This window comes from Manis pentadactyla, chromosome 3, assembly GCF_030020395.1.
Source record: "Manis pentadactyla isolate mManPen7 chromosome 3, mManPen7.hap1, whole genome shotgun sequence".
Classification (NCBI taxonomy): Eukaryota; Metazoa; Chordata; class Mammalia; order Pholidota; family Manidae; genus Manis; species Manis pentadactyla.
The window spans coordinates 150,591,200-150,609,302 of NC_080021.1; the positions used below are offsets into that span (position 1 = coordinate 150,591,200).

An 18,103-nucleotide genomic window follows, 5' to 3' on the forward strand; every position below is an offset into this window, starting at 1 on the left:
CTTTTTTTTTTAGTATCCATTTTTTAAAAAGGAGGTCAGACTAGACGACTTACAGAATTTCTTCCATTTCCAAAAAAATTTCTAGTACTGCACATGATTATTCAAAATATTAGCTATATATTTTTAATCTAAGATTTTTATGAACATTTAGATTTGAGGTTTGATTTGTTTTCAGACAATGGAGTCTATGAACGCTGGAAAACTCTTTGCCAACGCCTATCTGATGGACTTAGGAGGCTGCATAAAAACATTACGATACTGTGCTGGGTGGGCTGACAAGATCCAGGGCCGTACAATACCGATCGGTAAGTTGCCTTGAGAAACTACTAGAGGTGAAAGTAGGGGAGGAGATTACTGCAGAGCTGAATAATTCCAAACTCTCTTTTTTAAATCTGTCAACCAAATAAGGCAAATTAATTTTCTCCTTGACTTTGAGACAATGCAGTTCTGAAGCCTGAAGTTCTGCTAAAATTCATCAAATGGCCTTTAAAATTATGTCAGCATAATCATGCAGAGTATAACACTATAAATATTTCAGAAAATTATAGAGTAAAAACATTTGCATGCCCACAATTACAGACTTAAGGCAATTGCCTCTCTAAGGGCTCAAAGTTCTCAAAGCTGGCTTCTGAAATTATTTATTTGGGTTTTATTCCAATAGTGGCATTTATAACTTGTTCTGTAACACAATTATTTAAGCCTCTTTGCTTGCTCCAGTGAGAGTTACAATCATTTGTGCCTGGTCTAACTCAGTATAGTTACAGCAGATTAATTAAACAAACCATTGGTTTGCTTCAAGTAGCTTCAAAGCAAGATAGGAATGTGTTTATAGTCCAATTTAAGAACTTATGAGTGAATGTGTATATGTGTGTTTTAGTATTTTAGTAGAGTATGCACATAATAGAATAGGCATATTTAAAAAATATCACTTTGAAAAATATTATGGGTAGGATTTAATTCTTACAAACTCACTGACTGTTCAAATACAACCCCCTCCAGGACTGGCCCTGATGGGCATTTCCAATCTAATCTGAGCAGACAGCAGGTGAGAAGTGATAGCCCGGAAGTGAAAAGAGGATAGTGAGACCGACCACAATGATACCAAGAAATGTGGCCACTTTAGAAATTCTTAATTTACCCTTTGACAAAGTGGGAGAAGTCATTTAAAGCACAAATCGAGCTTGATAAGGCACCTTCCGCTATGATAGCCAGGACACTTTTGTGGGAACTAGAACAGAACACAGCAGGACATGAAGCACCAATGTAACAGAGCAGAACCCAAAGCATAAATCGAACCTTGGTAAATGTTTGCCTCAATCAATTTAGGAGCATAGGAATTAAGTCCAGATTGAAAAGAAGTGTCTTTTACTTTTGGCATTTTTTTTTTTCCATGGATTCAGAGTTGGCTTTCTTGTTTCGTAGGCAAAAAAAGAACATTGTAGAACAAGCCAGTAAGAAAGGATTATTGCTGACAGGAAGAACTATTTAATTCTACTATTTTTTAATTTAACTGCATTTTAAATTATATTGTTTAAAAAAGTTTCTACCATTTCTGGCAGAATTTAGAGCTGCCAAAAACAGAACCTTAACAGTTGTTTTTCTTAAACCATGTACTTTTTTCTTCCTTTCTCATGAAAGAAAGGAAACTTTGAGAACAATATGATCTACAAAATAGCTCTCCTGTGTAATAGAACTACATTTTCTTTCAGGTATTTTTCAATTTCACTTCTTTGCTTTGACTTCACTCAGTTTTACAGTTCCTCTCACTTCAGATTACTATTTGAAGGCTCAAGTTTTCATTTGTAAATAGTTGAAGATGTGGTTCTTTTCTTTTTGAATTATTGTCTCCACCTTCCTCTGATAACAGCCCAAATCACCATTCAGTGGATGTCAAGCCCATTTGTCTATAAGTGTGTATTTTATTTTCCAGATGGTGACTTTTTTACTTATACAAGACATGAGCCTGTTGGTGTGTGTGGCCAAATCATTCCTGTAAGTTGGTCTCCTGTATAATTCTCGATCTTTAAAAAGAAAAAAAAAAAGGAGTTCCAATTCTATTTCATTTGGTAACAAACCATTCACCAGCACAAATGGATCCTTAGATATTTACTGATTATGGAGCAAATGTAGTAACTGTTGAAGTTGGGTCTCCCTGTGGCTGAATGCTTGGATATGAATTAGGTAGTCCAGAAACCTATCTATATCCTGATTTATCTCTTGAGTGTTTCAATATCACAGCATCAGTAAATTTTAAACTTTCATGCTTGGTTTGTTTTTTTAAAAGCTGTAGCACATACTCTTTTTAAAACCCATGTTTTACGTGTATATAACAGAGTCATCGTTGCTGGTGAGACAGGGACCATGGGTGTAGTCAGAGTAGAGTGAGGGCCTCTGGAAAAAGCAAGGCAGGATATTTGCAGTCAGAGCAGTGTAACTACATGCAAGGAAACCCCCTACCAAAACTCTGTGTTAAACATGAAGCACTGGAGTCATTCTTCAGTGAGACCGGTTAATATTCCCCAGATAAAGAAGGGTAGCACATGTTTTTATTATGCTAATCATTTATAATCATGTGTAAGATTCACCCTCGCATGCTAAAAGGCCCAGGCATGCTGTCTTCCCTCCTTCAGATCTGATGAGGTGATTTTGCAAACTGGGCAACTAATTTAGCATGCAGGCCCAGCCATAAGCAACAAAGTAAAAGGCAAGAAGGATTCCACCTTAAAGATAAGATTGCCTTTTAATACCCAAGAAGTTAAGAAGTTAGGAATTCTTAACTGACTCTTTAGCAAACAATACCTCAGCCCACCTTGGGGGCTGAGCAGGTGGCCTTGTTTCATGTGCCCCCAGACCAAGATGCTGGTATCTCAGGGAGAAATCATCAGAGGAAGTTGCTTGTGTTAAGTTAATTCTAAATATTCTGGAACCACTTAATAAGTCCACACCCCTAAGCTTTTTTCACATGTTCTCGAAAAACCCTCAACTGCCTATAAAACCCCTAGACAACGCACCACCCTGGACTCTCTTGCCCCTCCTGGCGTGAGCCGGGAGCTCTGTCCTTTCACTTTATCTCTAATTAAAAGCCTGTACCTGGCTCTCCTACCTTGAGTGTTTGTGAAGCTCATTCTTTGGCTTCGTGAACAAGAACCCCGGCATCACTGGCACATCTGTTTTGCAGGACCAGTTTAGTGAAATGTAGGATGATCTTCCATTCTCCAACACTTTTTAGGTCCCCACTGGGACTTCTTGGAGGGTAGTATCAACCAGAGTGTCCAAATCCTGAAAGAAAATCTTTAATTACAATGGAGGAAACCAGTGGAAAATCTGTATGGAATACATTCTACTTTTAGATAAGAGACTTTGATATTTCAAATTCTTCTTAAAGAAGGTAATACTTTTAAGCAGAATCATGAAGATTTTCTTTAAAGCCCAACAAATAAGAGACGGTCTAAATGATTTCACTGTAACTGACATATTCAAAAAAGCCATAATAGAAAGGTACTTAAGTGATCTGCAGCTCTTAGATGAGGAAGTGGCAATGACTTATCTCTATCCCAATAAGATGGAAATGCATCCATATTGATCTTTTGAATGACATTGTTCCATTAGTTCAAAAATCCCAATAGAACTCACAAGAATACACAATCCTGAATACTAATAATAGCTAATATTTTCTGCATGCCTATGATGAACCAGTCTCTGTTAAGTGCTCAGCCCACTTTCTCAATGAATGCTCAGGACAACCTTATGAAGCAGAGAGGACTTTTTCACCACTTACAGATGATGAAGTCATGCACAGAGAGTATGTAACTTGTCTGAGTGCACATGGCTGGGAGTAACTGAGCTGAGATTTGAACCAAGCCTCTCAGCCTCCAGATCCTAGACTTCTTAGTCTTTAAGGAGATATATGTCTTAGAAATAAATGCTAATAAATATTATTATTGGGTAAATAGTTACAATAAATGGTCTGCAGGGAGGGAAGAGTAATCACACTTTTTAAACACAGATAACTTACTATATGTTTAATAGTAAGGCTTAATTTCTAAACCATGCAGTGATTTTTTTTTTCCTGGTAGGAAACATAAATCAAAATACCAACACTGATAAATTTTTATAGCTCCATTCCTCCATTTCTAGTTTATTTGGAGCATTTTAGCATTTATGAGTTGCTTTTAGCAATGAACTTAATTCAACTACACCAGATGATTACACAAAACTACTCCAATTATTATTTAGAATCTGCAGGGAGTGTATAATGGAGAAGTTGGATTAGCAAATGTGACCTTCAGCAATACAAAGAATCTATTGTTATATATTGCTTTCTAGTGGAATTTCCCGTTGGTCATGTTCATTTGGAAGATAGGGCCTGCCCTTAGCTGCGGAAACACAGTGATTGTCAAACCAGCAGAGCAAACACCTCTCACTGCTCTTCACGTGGCATCTTTAATAAAAGAGGTAAGTTTACCAACTCAAAATATGCACAAGAACTCAGGAGTCCTACTTTACATTAGAAGATATCTTTTGGTGTTACTGTAAACTGCATTATCTGATGATGGCTCCTGTCCAGTGATGGGGACATATTTAGCATGGCTTCCGGCTAGGATTTCTGGCAGTCAGCCCTAATGAACCTCTGCCCAGATGGAGACAGTAAACCAGACTCAAAGCCTTCAGTCACCTTATGATCAGATCACTCTTTTGTTTCTTTATAGCCCAACTCTCATGAATGTAAATTCATGTTGAAATTGATATAGCTTTCTTTCAATGTTGACATTTCTTTCTCTCATGTTAAAGCTGGTTTATAACTGCCAATAGTGGTCTGGAGGTTCACATTTATTTAACTAGTCCATCTGAAGGCCTGGGGGCCTCTGGGCAATATGTTTGCTGTAATATTGGGCCACATTAGGGGTATGTTTGTATTCTCTTTCCTATTATGGTTTCCTCTGCATTTGTCTTCTTGCTCAAAAACTAGCAAAATAGCACATGACATTTATTTTCATCAGCTATCCACATTGTGTTAATACCTTTTTTCTTGCAAATGATTTATTGTTCTTTGTCCTGCACATTTTACCAAAAATTAAAAGAACAAGCTTTAATCAGTAGAAACTTAAATTTAGGAAATCTGAGCCCCTATCTTAAAACTATCCTTCACTTCAAATTTTAAAGAGGCAAAAGAGATGTCAAAACGAGGCATTTCGATGCAAGTAACGTGAAACGTTAATGTGCCAATCCCAGTTGCCACCCTGTTTTCTACCTGATAATTCTTCAACAAGGAATGAAATTAATATGTGAAGCTGAATCATGCATGGGATGATGGTACTTACCTAACATTTTACCGATTAAATAATGCCAGTGGGAATATGTAACCCAGTTAGCATGCCCTAAACAATTGAAAGCTAGAACCTAAAAATGTGAGATCCTTTTAGCTTTTTATTTTTTTGATTTCCTTCTATGTGAGTAATTGACCAGACTTTTTAATATATATTACCATTTTGGGTTACTATGATGAAATTTGAGACAGCCATTATTGGGGCAATGATCCATAAAAGTCAAATATGTACTTACCCTAGGGAGAAATAGTCCCTCGGTAGTGCAACCCTTGAGGTTATTTTAAGTGGGCCAAGAAAGGAAATAATAATAAAAATAATAAAACCCCTCAAGTGAATCTTTCTTGGTAGAGAAACTCATAAGATTAGCATAAGGGGCAGCTTTGATCCCACACCCTCCTCTCTTTTGCATAAAATTAAATTCTCAGTTCCATTGTAACTTTTCTAATTTTTATCATTCAGGCAGGGTTTCCGCCCGGAGTGGTGAATGTTGTCCCTGGTTATGGACCTACTGCAGGGGCAGCCATTTCTTCTCACATGGATATAGACAAAGTGGCTTTCACAGGATCTACAGAGGTAACATCATTGACAATAGTGAGGAATAGCTGCCTCTGCAGCTGTCAGGATCATGTTTTATGTAACTGTTTTTAAGCCGACATTTCCTTAAAACAAAAGCTCTTTTTAATGATTTGTTCTACTTTAGCCTTCAAACATGTTTATAGAACATGAGCAGATACAGTGGAGACGAAATGAAATACCTATTACAAATTCAGAAGGACTGGAACAATTATTTCTAGTGTGTGCATTACTTTCCCTGACAAGAAATATTGCTGATTAGACCTTGTCATTTGATTAGTACAGTTTATAGTAGAAAATATAAATTAGGCCACAATGACTTGAATGAATGTGTGTAATTTTACCCAGTAGGTTATGAAAATTAAATAGCAGAGCCTCATTCTTAGCTCCTTATTTGGGGCTCTCTCTTCCCCAAACATTCTTCAAGGGAGCCAGCAGCTCAACTTCTCTGAAAGTTATTCCTGGTCCAGCCTAACTTTTCTGCCTCTCTGGCTCCAGCTTGACTAGAAGGATAAAAGACAGGGCTCCAGCCTTAAACATGGCAAGAAAAGGCAGGAGGGAAAGGGCGATCAGCCTGGAAGGTGGAGTTCGGGAGAATGGATTCCCACCCACTGAGATGATCGTTGCAAAGCAAAAAGTATGGTGAAATCCTACTGCATCTAACAAAAACTGTTTTGAGTCAGTCTGTTAGGTTAGTGACATTGTTAGACATTCAACATAAAATATAGCACATGCCTTTTACTGGTACATGCACAGAGGATGAAGAATGAGAATAACCCCTTCTTACAAAGCTGCTGACGCAAGTAAGAATTAAGGCAGGATAAGACAATAAGATGTCTGCAGAGTGCTATCAGGGTGTTTGCAGAAAGCATTGATGATGTCTAAATGGGTGCTGCAACTTGCTCTGGGTTTTGAAGAATGGTTCCTTTTTTTTAACTCTCTGGAGATTGAGAAGGAAGAAGAACATTCTAGATAGAGAGGAGAGGCCCATTTGAATATTTTTACTCCTATTTAGCCACTCCAATATAAAGAAACATTTACATAGAGAACTAAAATGGTAGAAAATCAAATCTTATTTTTTTAAATCTTTTTTAAACTAGTTACATAAATATGTATACTTTTTATTATTTTTTATTGATGTAGAATAGGAAAATTTACATAGACCCCTAACTGAGGCAGGGGAAAGCCAATACCACATTCAGGATTCCATGGACACAGTAATTGGAAATGTTGCACATAGGGCAATCTGTTAAAAACTGGTAAAGTCACAAGTTGAAGTCATAGCGGAGGAGGTAAAGGCAGGGGGACACCAATTCCTCAGCCTAACATTCTAGACCTTTCCCCATAGAGATTCCATGTATATTTCCTGCTCTAGATCCCACACCTACTCCCTTCCCCAGTCTGCACCAGGGGCTACCATGCCCTGATCCCCTCTCCAGCATGGCTGCCTGTTGTTTTGACTCATCCCTGAGCCCCTACAGTATATTGGGGGCACTAAACCTGCCCCCAAGCCCGTGAGATTAGGAGACTAGGAAGCAACTGAGTTCAAATTCTGACCTCACCCCTCCTAGTAGTGTGGCTTCCAAAAGTTATATATCTTTGCTAAATACGAGTTTCTTCATTTGCAAAATGAGAGTAATAACAGCTACCTCATCAAGTTGTACTGGATACAACTGAATGAGCTAATGAGTAATAAAACATCTCACACCCTACCAAGTGCTCAGTAAGTGGCATGAGTATTATATGTGTTGTGAAGAGGTCTCCTCTATTTCTTCGATCTCTGCCCCAATACTGCCTGATTATACCGTGTATCTTTTCATTCCCCCAGGCTTTTGCTTCTTTGTGGCCACACCTACTATATCTTGACTCCCACCGTGTGGTAGCCCTGTGATTTTTCTCTGCAGTCCCAGGAGCATCCTGAATTTAAAAGCTCTGCATTTTGTTCCCACAGCCCGCAGCATATCATCATGATGGTGCATACTCATTGCTTTGCCATGTCTCTCTCCTTTGCTGACTATCCTCACACACTATCTTATTTATTGTTTTCTCCAGAAACCAGTACAGTCACTGCTTCCGAAGAAGTATTAAAGGATTAAATGTGAATTAAGTACTAAAGAATCAAATATGAAATAATTAGGATGGTTTTAGAAGCCACACAGAAAAATCAGTCTTTATGGGTTCGCTTTTAGCTTCTGGTTTATTGCTTGGCAGGTAGTAGGGAACTTACCAGACACCATGAAAGAGGCAAACAACAGACGGTATCTTTCATGGTCATTGTAGCAATGACCCTCATTCTAAAAATGCTTCTGGCAAGGTAAGGATTCTAATGTTCTGTTGGGCTTATCCAAGACGGAATCCAACCCACGTTGCCTAGGATGTGGTAGGTTGGAACATTTTCATGAACACTTGCTGCTTCTGCCCTACAAGGTCATGCCACAATATCATGGAACATACTATCTTAATCATTCTTATCTTTTCTTCATTGCAGACCTCTTTGAGAAAAATAATGAACCTTTACTTTTTTCCAAATAAGGAACCAAAATCTTTGGGCAAAAATGGATGTTTCCTTGTTCTGGCACTAGTTAGACCTTTGGGAAAACTCAAACAAACCTTTAATTTGCCATCTGGACTTCAGCTAAGCTGAATTGTAACCTTTCTCCTTCTTTCTTACTTCTAACCATTCCTCCCACTAGTTCTCTTGACATCTGTAGCTGTTAGAAAAATGCCTCTGATTTACTCCCTTCCCCAAGACAAAAATTATCTACTTTAACAAACTTTTTCCAGTAAGCTCTTCTAAGTTAAAAAAAAAAAAAAAAAGAGAAAGGAGCAGAAAACAAAAGAAAAAAATGGCATAAAGAATGTGGAGAATTCAGAGGAGGAAAGGCAGAGAATATCATCTAGGAAGTAGAAAATTCTTAATCGCCTTAAATGAAAAGTTTTTGAAAGTAGTCACAAGAAGTATGCTCTGGAAAAAAAATGGGGGAAAAGAGAAATTTCAGACAGGATTCTCCACTGTAAGTCTACTTTGAGTTATTTTATTAACCTAAATATAAGGGTTGGATTTAGTGTATAAAGTGTTTAAATTAGATAAAACAATAGCAGATTGATTAGTGCTCTGCTCTGCAATGCACAGTAGCAGTCAGTTCAGTAGCCACCTAAAATTTAAACATATACTCAGCAAGCATCTACCCATCTTTTGTTCAGCTGAGACAGAAACTTTTTATTAAAATCTGATGTATAGAGTAGGAAACTAGATCCAAATAAAAGAAGCAAGATGAAATGAATCATTTCTTAAAAAGAAAAGCAAAGACCATTTTAGTGTATTAAAACTTCAATAAAAATAATAAAGAGAAATAGTCCTTAAACAGGCCAACTTTTAGAAATGGAAAAATAAAACAACTTACAGAAAATAATCTTGCTGGGAAGTGATCCACAAAGAAAAAGGAAAAAAAAAAAAAAGAAAACAATGTCTCTCTCTGAAGAGAGGCAACTAGCATTAAAGAAGAAACCAGAACCGTAGGATTGCAGCTAACTTTAGTAGCAGCACAGAGCACAGATCCAATGTATTTCTTCTAATTCCACTCTTCAAAGGTGTGGAGGGACAGTGGAAAAGAGGGAGAAAGAGAGAGACCGAGACAGAAAGAGAAAGAAAGATCTGTCAGTCAGTCAACACTCAAGGAAGGTCACTGTGAGGGACCAGTCAGATGTAATGATAGGACATTGTCACCGCTAACAAGGAGGTGACATCTGTTTGAGAAATTGATACAGATACAAATAATACAATCCAAGGGAGAATCTGAAAGGGTTCTTACGACTTTGGAAGGTCAGAGGAAGAAAAGGTCGGTCGTTCACGTCTGCCTAGAGTCATCAGAGAAGGCATCACAGGAGCTAAGAGCTGAGCTGGACCCCAGGGGAGGGGAGGGCAGGTGTACAAGGAGGAAGAGAGATGAGAGAGTCAGGGAGGAGTGATATGCTAGTGTGTCTGGATAGAGCTTTCTGGACTTCAGTAGAAGAATGAAGTCAATAGGTAAGGTATGGTTGAATCATGGTATGTCAGTCACATCAATTGGTAGAAACATGAAGCTCTGATTAAAATGAAAAATAACCCCGTCTAACCACATACCTCAAGATCAGCTATCATGTTCTATATATCTTTTCTCATGAGTGTGTTTCTGATTCATCATGTTTATGCTTGAATGGAGGAGCTTTTGATATCTGAAGGTACAAATTCTTGAAAGATGCCATTCAGTATTTCTCCCTAATGACACTTCACCGTGGCCCAAACATTGTATAAATTTTAAATGCTAAATGAACCTGCCTTCATGAAAGCAGATTAAGCCTCCTCTTTTGTAATGTTCCATTTCAGGTTGGCAAAATGATCAAACAAGCCGCTGGGATGAGCAACCTGAAGAGGGTGACCCTGGAGCTCGGGGGCAAGAGCCCCTGCATCGTGCTTGCTGACGCCGACTGTGAGTAAAGGCCACTCTGCTGACTTTCTGCCCTTCACCTTGTCTGGTGTCTGGTCGTGCCATACAATGCCATACAAAGTTTTCGAAAGGGTTTGCTTCTAAGGTCAAAGGGCCGAAAATTACTCTTGAAAATCTCTTCAACTATCCTAAAGTTATAACACCTGGATAAGTCTAACACAGGTACAATTCCCTTCTGGTTTGGAATAAATTACCATTTTCTCAGCTGAACTTGAAACAAACTGTTTTGTATTTAGGGACCATGATGTGTCTTTTGAGACTCCACATCTTTAAATATTAACATTGCTTTAAGCATGGTAGGATGGCCTCAGATATGTTGGGCTGAGACCAATTGGGGAATGGGAAGTTTTACATTTGGCAACTCCCTTCCCTCTGGGTCTAACCTTCATTAAATGAAATGACCAGAAGAAAATGACAATCTATTAACAATCTCTCTTTTTTTTTCTAGCAAGTGTAATTGAATTTACATATATTAAATCTATAATTATGATATGACTCCACTATACAATATCCCAAGTTCACTCTGATTACATTCTTGAGTAGAATCCCACAATTATTTCCTCAGTTAGCAGAAACAGATGGTCAGACATTTCTCTAACTCTGTTTAACAACTGCATTATCGGTATGAGGCAATAAACACAAAAGGCTTATGGAACTGGCCTCTCGTGTTATTGTGATATTAACTGAAGCGTTTTAGAGCACACTACCTCATGAGATAGTCTACAAATATGACAACATTCCTGATTGACTAAACCTCTCTATAAAATGCTTCCACTTCAACTTAAGTAGGTGATGTTAGTTCACAGAATAAATGTAATAATACCCAATTGCTGTAATGTTGAACTAAATCTTGAACATTCAGATAATTTTAACACAAAGAAAGTTTTCTTCTGATTGGTTAGAATCTGCTAATAAAGCTACCTACTACTCCCCTTGAATACCCATTCTGCCATCTTAAATACAATGATAAGAAGAGCTTATAGGCATATATATAAAATAACATGGCATACTTTAAATAGAGCTGGAAAATATTTGTCCTAGAATAGAGTCGAAAGCTTTCGGAGCAATAGTGAATGTTATTTTTTTTCAGGAATATTCATTTTTCTATTGATCCACGTATCTAAGAATGTTTTCTTAGAAATTACTTAATGCAATGAATATTTCACATTTTCTTTGTCACTTAGTTAGAACCTGAGGCCTGAAAGAAATAGTCACAGTCACCTAACTTTATAAATGGAGATATTAGTAAGAATCATTTGCTGTGAAATGTGATCTTAGGACACTTCCTACATTCTTGGTAATGTCCACATTAAATTATAATGAGAACCACCATTTTTTTCAGACTCTTATCATTTGTTGTTTTCAAATCCATGGCAAATAAAGAATCAAAAAAGTTCATTTGTCACCTGGCTTGTACGAGGTAGAATTTATTGAATCTACGTCTGACTATATAACAGGATTTTTCTCTGCCACCACAATGCCTTTGAGAAAGATGTACAAAAATAGATAATCTTTAGAAATATCTCCTCTTTAACATGAATGTGTTCTCTGCAGTGGACAACGCCGTTGAGTTTGCGCACCAAGGGGTATTCTACCACCAGGGCCAGTGTTGCATAGCAGCGTCCAGGCTTTTCGTGGAAGAGTCGATTTACGATGAGTTTGTTCGAAGGAGTGTTGAACGGGCTAAAAAGTATGTTCTTGGAAATCCTCTGACCCCGGGAGTCAATCAAGGCCCTCAAGTGAGTATCCAATAAAAAGAACAGCATTCCAGGGACCAAGAATAAAGTATCCTCTGTAGGTCTAGATTTTACTGAACAAGATTACTTCCAGCCATGAGTCTTCCTAGGTGACGACACTGTATCAGTTTGGTGATTGAAAAAACCATAGCTTTAAATCCCCCTCGTTTTGGTGTTGCCCAGTTTTCATGTTGCAAAACTGTGTAAGGGGTGTGTTGGAAATTTAAAATACGAGGAAAAATTTTAAATGCTGTAAATTTCTTGTTCTCCTCAATCTGCCTACCTCTTGATGTCTCTATTCAGTTTTCTATCCACTTGGAAGTTCCTATTCAATCCCATTTTCCCCCCCAAATGTGGCCTTTGTCTCAGCTTCCATCTCACAGATACAGGCGGTAGCATGCCTCTAAGTCCTCTCCAGAGTCTTCAGGTACTCAAGGTAACTAACCTTGTTACGGTAGCACAAGTGTCCTGAAAGTCCTGAGTTTCTGAGTTTGTGGCAAACTTCACATTTTTGTTGGTAAAGCCCAGCTGTTCCCTAGAGTTGCCATATTCTTCTGTCTACTTAGAACCATTATCAAGAGGAGTGTCTCTCTTATACAAAGGCCACCTTTCCCTCTGCCCTACACACTTCTCTGTTCCTTGTCTGTTATGAAAGTTCCTGAGTCTTTGGTTCTGACTTTACTCCTGCCCTTTGGGATCTTGATTTAGAACAGTGATTCTCAACTGGGCTCAATTTTCCTCTCTCTCCCCCAAAGGGACATTTGGCAATATCTGAGACATTTTTAGTCATCACAAAAACCAGGGGAGAGGGCTGGTTCAACTGGCTTCTAGTGAGAAGAGGTCAGAGAAGCTACAAAACATTTTATAATGCACAGACAATTCCAAGACAAAGAGTTATCTGGCTCAAAATGCCAATAGGGCCACAGTTGAGAAATCCTGTTCTTGAGTCTGGCTATTAAACTTAGAGGCTTTTGTCTTTAACACTAAAAATTATACACCTTTCCATGCTTTTTATTTGAAACAAACACTATCCTTGACTTATTTGTTAAGCCAAAAATAAATTTGATTAACCAAAGTTTATTGAACACTATCAGCTGAGCCCTGGGACTGGTTCCTGGAAATGCCAAAAGGAGCAAAGGGGTTGTGCTACCTGACCTTATGGAGTTCACAGTGAGGATTAGTTAAAACTCAGGTGCTGGCTTGGATTTTCCTGCTCATGCCAAGATATCCAAGTATGATAATCTTAGGATTTAGGCAATGACAAATATTGAAACCTAAAAGCCCTAAAATAATGTAGCTGGCAAATAAAGTAATAAGTTGTTTTATCTTAATCCCATTATATTTTATTTTTGTCTTTGTGTTAATTGCTAACTTTGTTCATATTTGGTACCTTTGCAAATGAGTGCCAAGATATTTATCTAATTCAATTCTGACTTGGTCTCTCATTCCAAGAAAAGATGAAATTCTAAGTTTTCAGTTGTGATTGTCTCTCTCTAAATATCTATTAACCCAAGTAAAAACAAAGCACTTTTCCCATTTGGTGTATCTATAAGTAGATAGATAGATGATTGATAGCTGAATAGATACATAGATAGATAGGTAGATAGATAGATAGATAGATAGATAGATAGATAGATAGATAGATAGATAGATAGAGTTGGCTCTGAAAAAGAGAGGGAAAGAGAGGGGGAAGGAAAGGGAATAGAATATCTAAGACAACTTAATATTGAACATTGTGGGGCAATACCCCTAAGTGATCTGCACAAGTCAATCAGAAGCTCAAAAATTGATCTAGAACACATTTTTATTTCTAAGAGAAAAAATTTTAAGTGGACTTTAAGAAAATTCCTATTCATAAGATTCCTAAGAAAATAATCCAGTGATTTAGCTGCTTAATATATTATTTTAATCCCTATAAATGAAAATAATTTTGTCACAGATTGCAGTGAATAAGTAGCCTTGTTGACACTTTGAGAACTAAAATCTTGAAAAGCCCATGGGGCTTCTTTACCCTTAAAATTATGTATCTGTTGTTTTAAGGAAGAGCTTATATATATATAATATATATAATACACATATATATTATATATATATAGAGAGATATATATAAATTCTTCATTAGTAAAGGGCTCTTTCAGTTTGATTTCATAGACCAAAATGTGAATTTCCTTAAAAACTTGGAAAAATCAGTATTTTCTTTTGAAAAAAGAAGTGATGTTATCTACATAAATTGCAGAATAAAACAACATTATCAGCAGAGTCACATTTTATCCCAGTGTGAAGAGATAGGCTTTGGAGTTAGAGACTGGATTTTAAATCTAACTTCCCTGAGGCTTTGTTTCCTCATCTGTAAAATGGAAGTAGTAATAACCATCTTGAGGGGTTACTGTGTAGTGAAATGAGATATCTATATAAAACATCTATCTGAGTACCTGGTTCACAGTGCATGCTCAAATGTCTGTTAAATAAATGAGAATCACATGCATCCACTCATACCTATCTTGGGTGACAACTATTATCACAGGTCAATAACTTCATATGTCTATTCTCATTGCTTTTATTGATCTATGGTTTCCAAGCAGTTTGAGAGATTTGTCACTGTCATTTCTCAATTTATCTTCTTTTTCAACTCATTAACCCAAAGGAAAAAAAGATTTTGTACATTTGAGCATATCAAAATGTACACTTTGGGAGTGTTAAAACAATATCATGCCCTATTACATTTCATAGCCGTGTCCGTGAGCTAATGGCCCATTGCACAGTATAGAGCCCCTGCTACATCCTAGCATCACTGAGAAGTTCCTGACGACCAAAAAGAGGGCCAAATTCAGATATGGTCAATCTGAAACCTTATGAAAAAGGTTTGTGTTTATGGTGAACCAAAATAAGCCAGACCCAATGGAGTATGTCCCTAAGCATAACTGGAAATTTCTGTCACTGGTCCTAAACTCTAGAGCAATGTTCTCCATCTTCCCTGTGCATGTGAATCACCGGAGGGTCTTGTGAAAATGCAAACTCTGATGTAGTATGTCCAGGGTGAGGCCCAAGAAGTGCATTTTGCTACAGAGTAATGACAGCTGCTGGCTGTAGGACTACACTGTCATTATTTGAACACGAAACTATGAATTCCTACATTTTTAGAAGTTAGTGCCCATCTCAGTTTTGCAATAAACAAATCCTTTTACCCTTTATCTCCCACAGCATAAGCACGGTAGGGTTGTCACCAAATACCTTCTCTGGTCACAGACAGGGAAAAACTCTTACTTGGGAAACCCATCTTGAAATAAAAACCCCCAAAATCATGTTTTTTAAGTGCATAGTCAGATTAATATTTTGGAACTGGCCAGAAAAGCTTAGCATGAAGGTACATGGATTCTTGAACTATTTACTAACGAATTAGAAGTTTAATCAAGTGGAGCTAACTAACATAACAACACTGCTTAGTTTTAAATACTATGCAATAATTTAAATATCAAATCAACACTTATTAAACAAACACTTCAATTTATTTGACCTACTGAAAATGAAGGAACATTCAGTTTAATATTGTGCATGAAGGAGCACAAAGCAACCCTGTAAAAAATACTGGGCCAGATTTTATAAAACAGTTTTTGTTTTCAGGTAGCACTTCATCTAATTGGATATGGGGCCCAGGTTGTATGCAGTTAAAAGTCTATGAAACCTTTTTTCTGGGCCTTGGAAGATGGGAGAGATTGCAGAAGTCAAAAAAAGAAGATAAAGGACAATACCTTTTAAATAGGACAAGTTAAACAGGAGGCCCCAACCTTACCTTCTGGAACTCTGAAGTTTTTCCTTTAAAATTGAAGCCTGGCCACATCTGAGACAAAGCAGTTTTTACCATTCAGTGAGAGTCCAAAAATCACCCATATTCAGCCTTCCAAAACAGGAATTCCCCAATTCCAGGGCATGGAGGAGAGGTATGCAACCCTGGTGTTTTCAGCCAGAACTCTGGACTCATTTTTTTTTCCGGACTAAAAAATTGTCACACAAACCATTTAAGTTCTGTAATTCTTGTCAGGTATTCAGATGGGGCCCACTTACTGAAGCAGGATGGTAACACTCAGGACAGAACAGAAATTGGAAGCAAATCTATTGACTGCCCCAGGGGGCCCTAAACTGGGGGGGAGGACCAGGCTGTGGTCAGCATGAATCGGACCAGAGGGGATGGTCAGGCGCGAGGAGGGCCCAAAGGAGGTCTAGGAGTCTTCCGAAAGTCCCAGAACATCTCTTTCCAACTGCCATACTTCCTTAAACCAGTACTGCTGTTCTCTTTTTCTCTTTTCACTGTTTTTTTTCAGTTAGGGCTACAGTTTCCAGGTAGGGTGTTTGGTTATTAACAGGCATTTCTTCCAATGTTAAATAAATGACAGTTGTGAAAAAAGGTTTCCATGTGTCTGCAGCATCAATACACTTTTCTCACGTAATCGTCAAACAAATATGAAATACACGTACCTGTCTTCAAGGCTTCAAGGCTTTTGTTTTTGTTTTTCTCAGAAAAAGTCAGGAGAATAAAATATGCCCAAAGAATCTGAGCCTCTGTCAGCTGTTTTGATGGAATATTTGACTTCATAAATATATCCTAGAATTTTGAATTCCTCATTAATAGGCCAGGCAATGCATTGCCTTTACAAGGTGCTAATTTACTATCTTCCTTTTCATGTGATATTTTTCAAATAGATTGATAAGGAGCAATATGAAAAAATACTTGACCTCATTGAGAGTGGAAAGAAAGAAGGGGCCAAACTGCAGTGTGGTGGAGGCCCATGGGGGAACAAAGGCTACTTTATCCAACCTACCGTTTTCTCTGATGTCACAGATGAGATGCGCATCGCCAAGGAGGAGGTACGTGGTTTCATTCTGTTCTGTTCCCTTTGTTGCCCTGTTTTGCATGTGCATATGCAAAGTATCCCTTCAAAATTCTTTACTTTGAACATCTTTCTCAGTAAAAGTTACTCTTCAATACTGTTATGGGTAACTGTTAAAGTTATTTGTAATCCAGACCAAATATAGTAAGGAATTCATGGGCCAAACACAGATTAAGATGCTTAGCAATTTCTAGGGGCTTCCCCCACAGCCTTATAGTAATAGACAAGAAAATTCCTTCTTCATTGTTGCTTTTCCTCCTTTGGAAATAATATATTTGAAAATAACTGAAAAGGGAAAGTGACATGCAGTTTTTTAAAATTCAACTTCTTATTTTGTGTTAATTGTAGATTAAATTGCTGCTGTGAGAAATAATACAGAAAGATCCCATGTACTCTTTACCAAATTTCCTTCAGTGGTAACATGGAATAAAGCTACAGTATAATCATATTTAACCCCTTCTCCAGCTCCTAGCAACCATTCGTTTTCTTCCCCATCCCTATACTTCTGTCTTTTTCAGAACTTTCATATAAATGAGATACGTTATGTGTCATTCTGAGTCTGACTTCCTTCTCTTAGCATAATACACTAGATTGATCCAAGTTGTATGTATCAAAATTTTGTTACTTTTTTATTGCTAAGTAATATTTATGCTACACATGGATCACAGTTTATCCATTTGCCAGTTCACAAACATTTGCTTCTTCCCATTTTGGAACTGTTAAAAATAAAGATACTATAAACAAACAAAAAACTACAGTATAACATCATAGCAAATATGTTGCATTGATACAGTCAAGACACAGAATATTTCATCACCACTTGAACCCCTTATGCTTCCCTTTAATAGCCAAATCCATGGCCCTCCTATCCTATCCTTAACCCTTGGCTTTCTCTTAAACACTAATCTGTTATCCATTACTGTAACTTTTTCATTTCAAGAATGTTACAAAAGTGGATTCATACTTCATGCAACATTTTAGCATGTTTTTCATCCAGCATAATTCTCTATTGATTCATCTAAGTTGTTGCACTTAAGGATAGCTGTTTCTTTTTATTGCTGAGTAGTATCCCATAGTACAGAAATACCACAGTC

General features: G+C 37.5%; 1 protein-coding gene across 1 annotated transcript in view; it reads left to right on the top strand.

Annotated features, from left to right (window-relative positions):
• Window positions 1-18,103, top strand: part of ALDH1A1 (aldehyde dehydrogenase 1 family member A1) — a 55,375-nt gene that overhangs the window by 24,531 nt on the left and 12,741 nt on the right. The window contains exons 4-10 of the mRNA XM_036893430.2: window positions 176-305; window positions 1,931-1,992; window positions 4,327-4,455; window positions 5,787-5,900; window positions 10,267-10,369; window positions 11,942-12,126; window positions 16,822-16,986. Of these exons, the coding sequence (XP_036749325.1) occupies window positions 176-305; window positions 1,931-1,992; window positions 4,327-4,455; window positions 5,787-5,900; window positions 10,267-10,369; window positions 11,942-12,126; window positions 16,822-16,986 (888 nt within the window). The remainder of the gene's footprint in view (window positions 1-175; window positions 306-1,930; window positions 1,993-4,326; window positions 4,456-5,786; window positions 5,901-10,266; window positions 10,370-11,941; window positions 12,127-16,821; window positions 16,987-18,103) is intronic.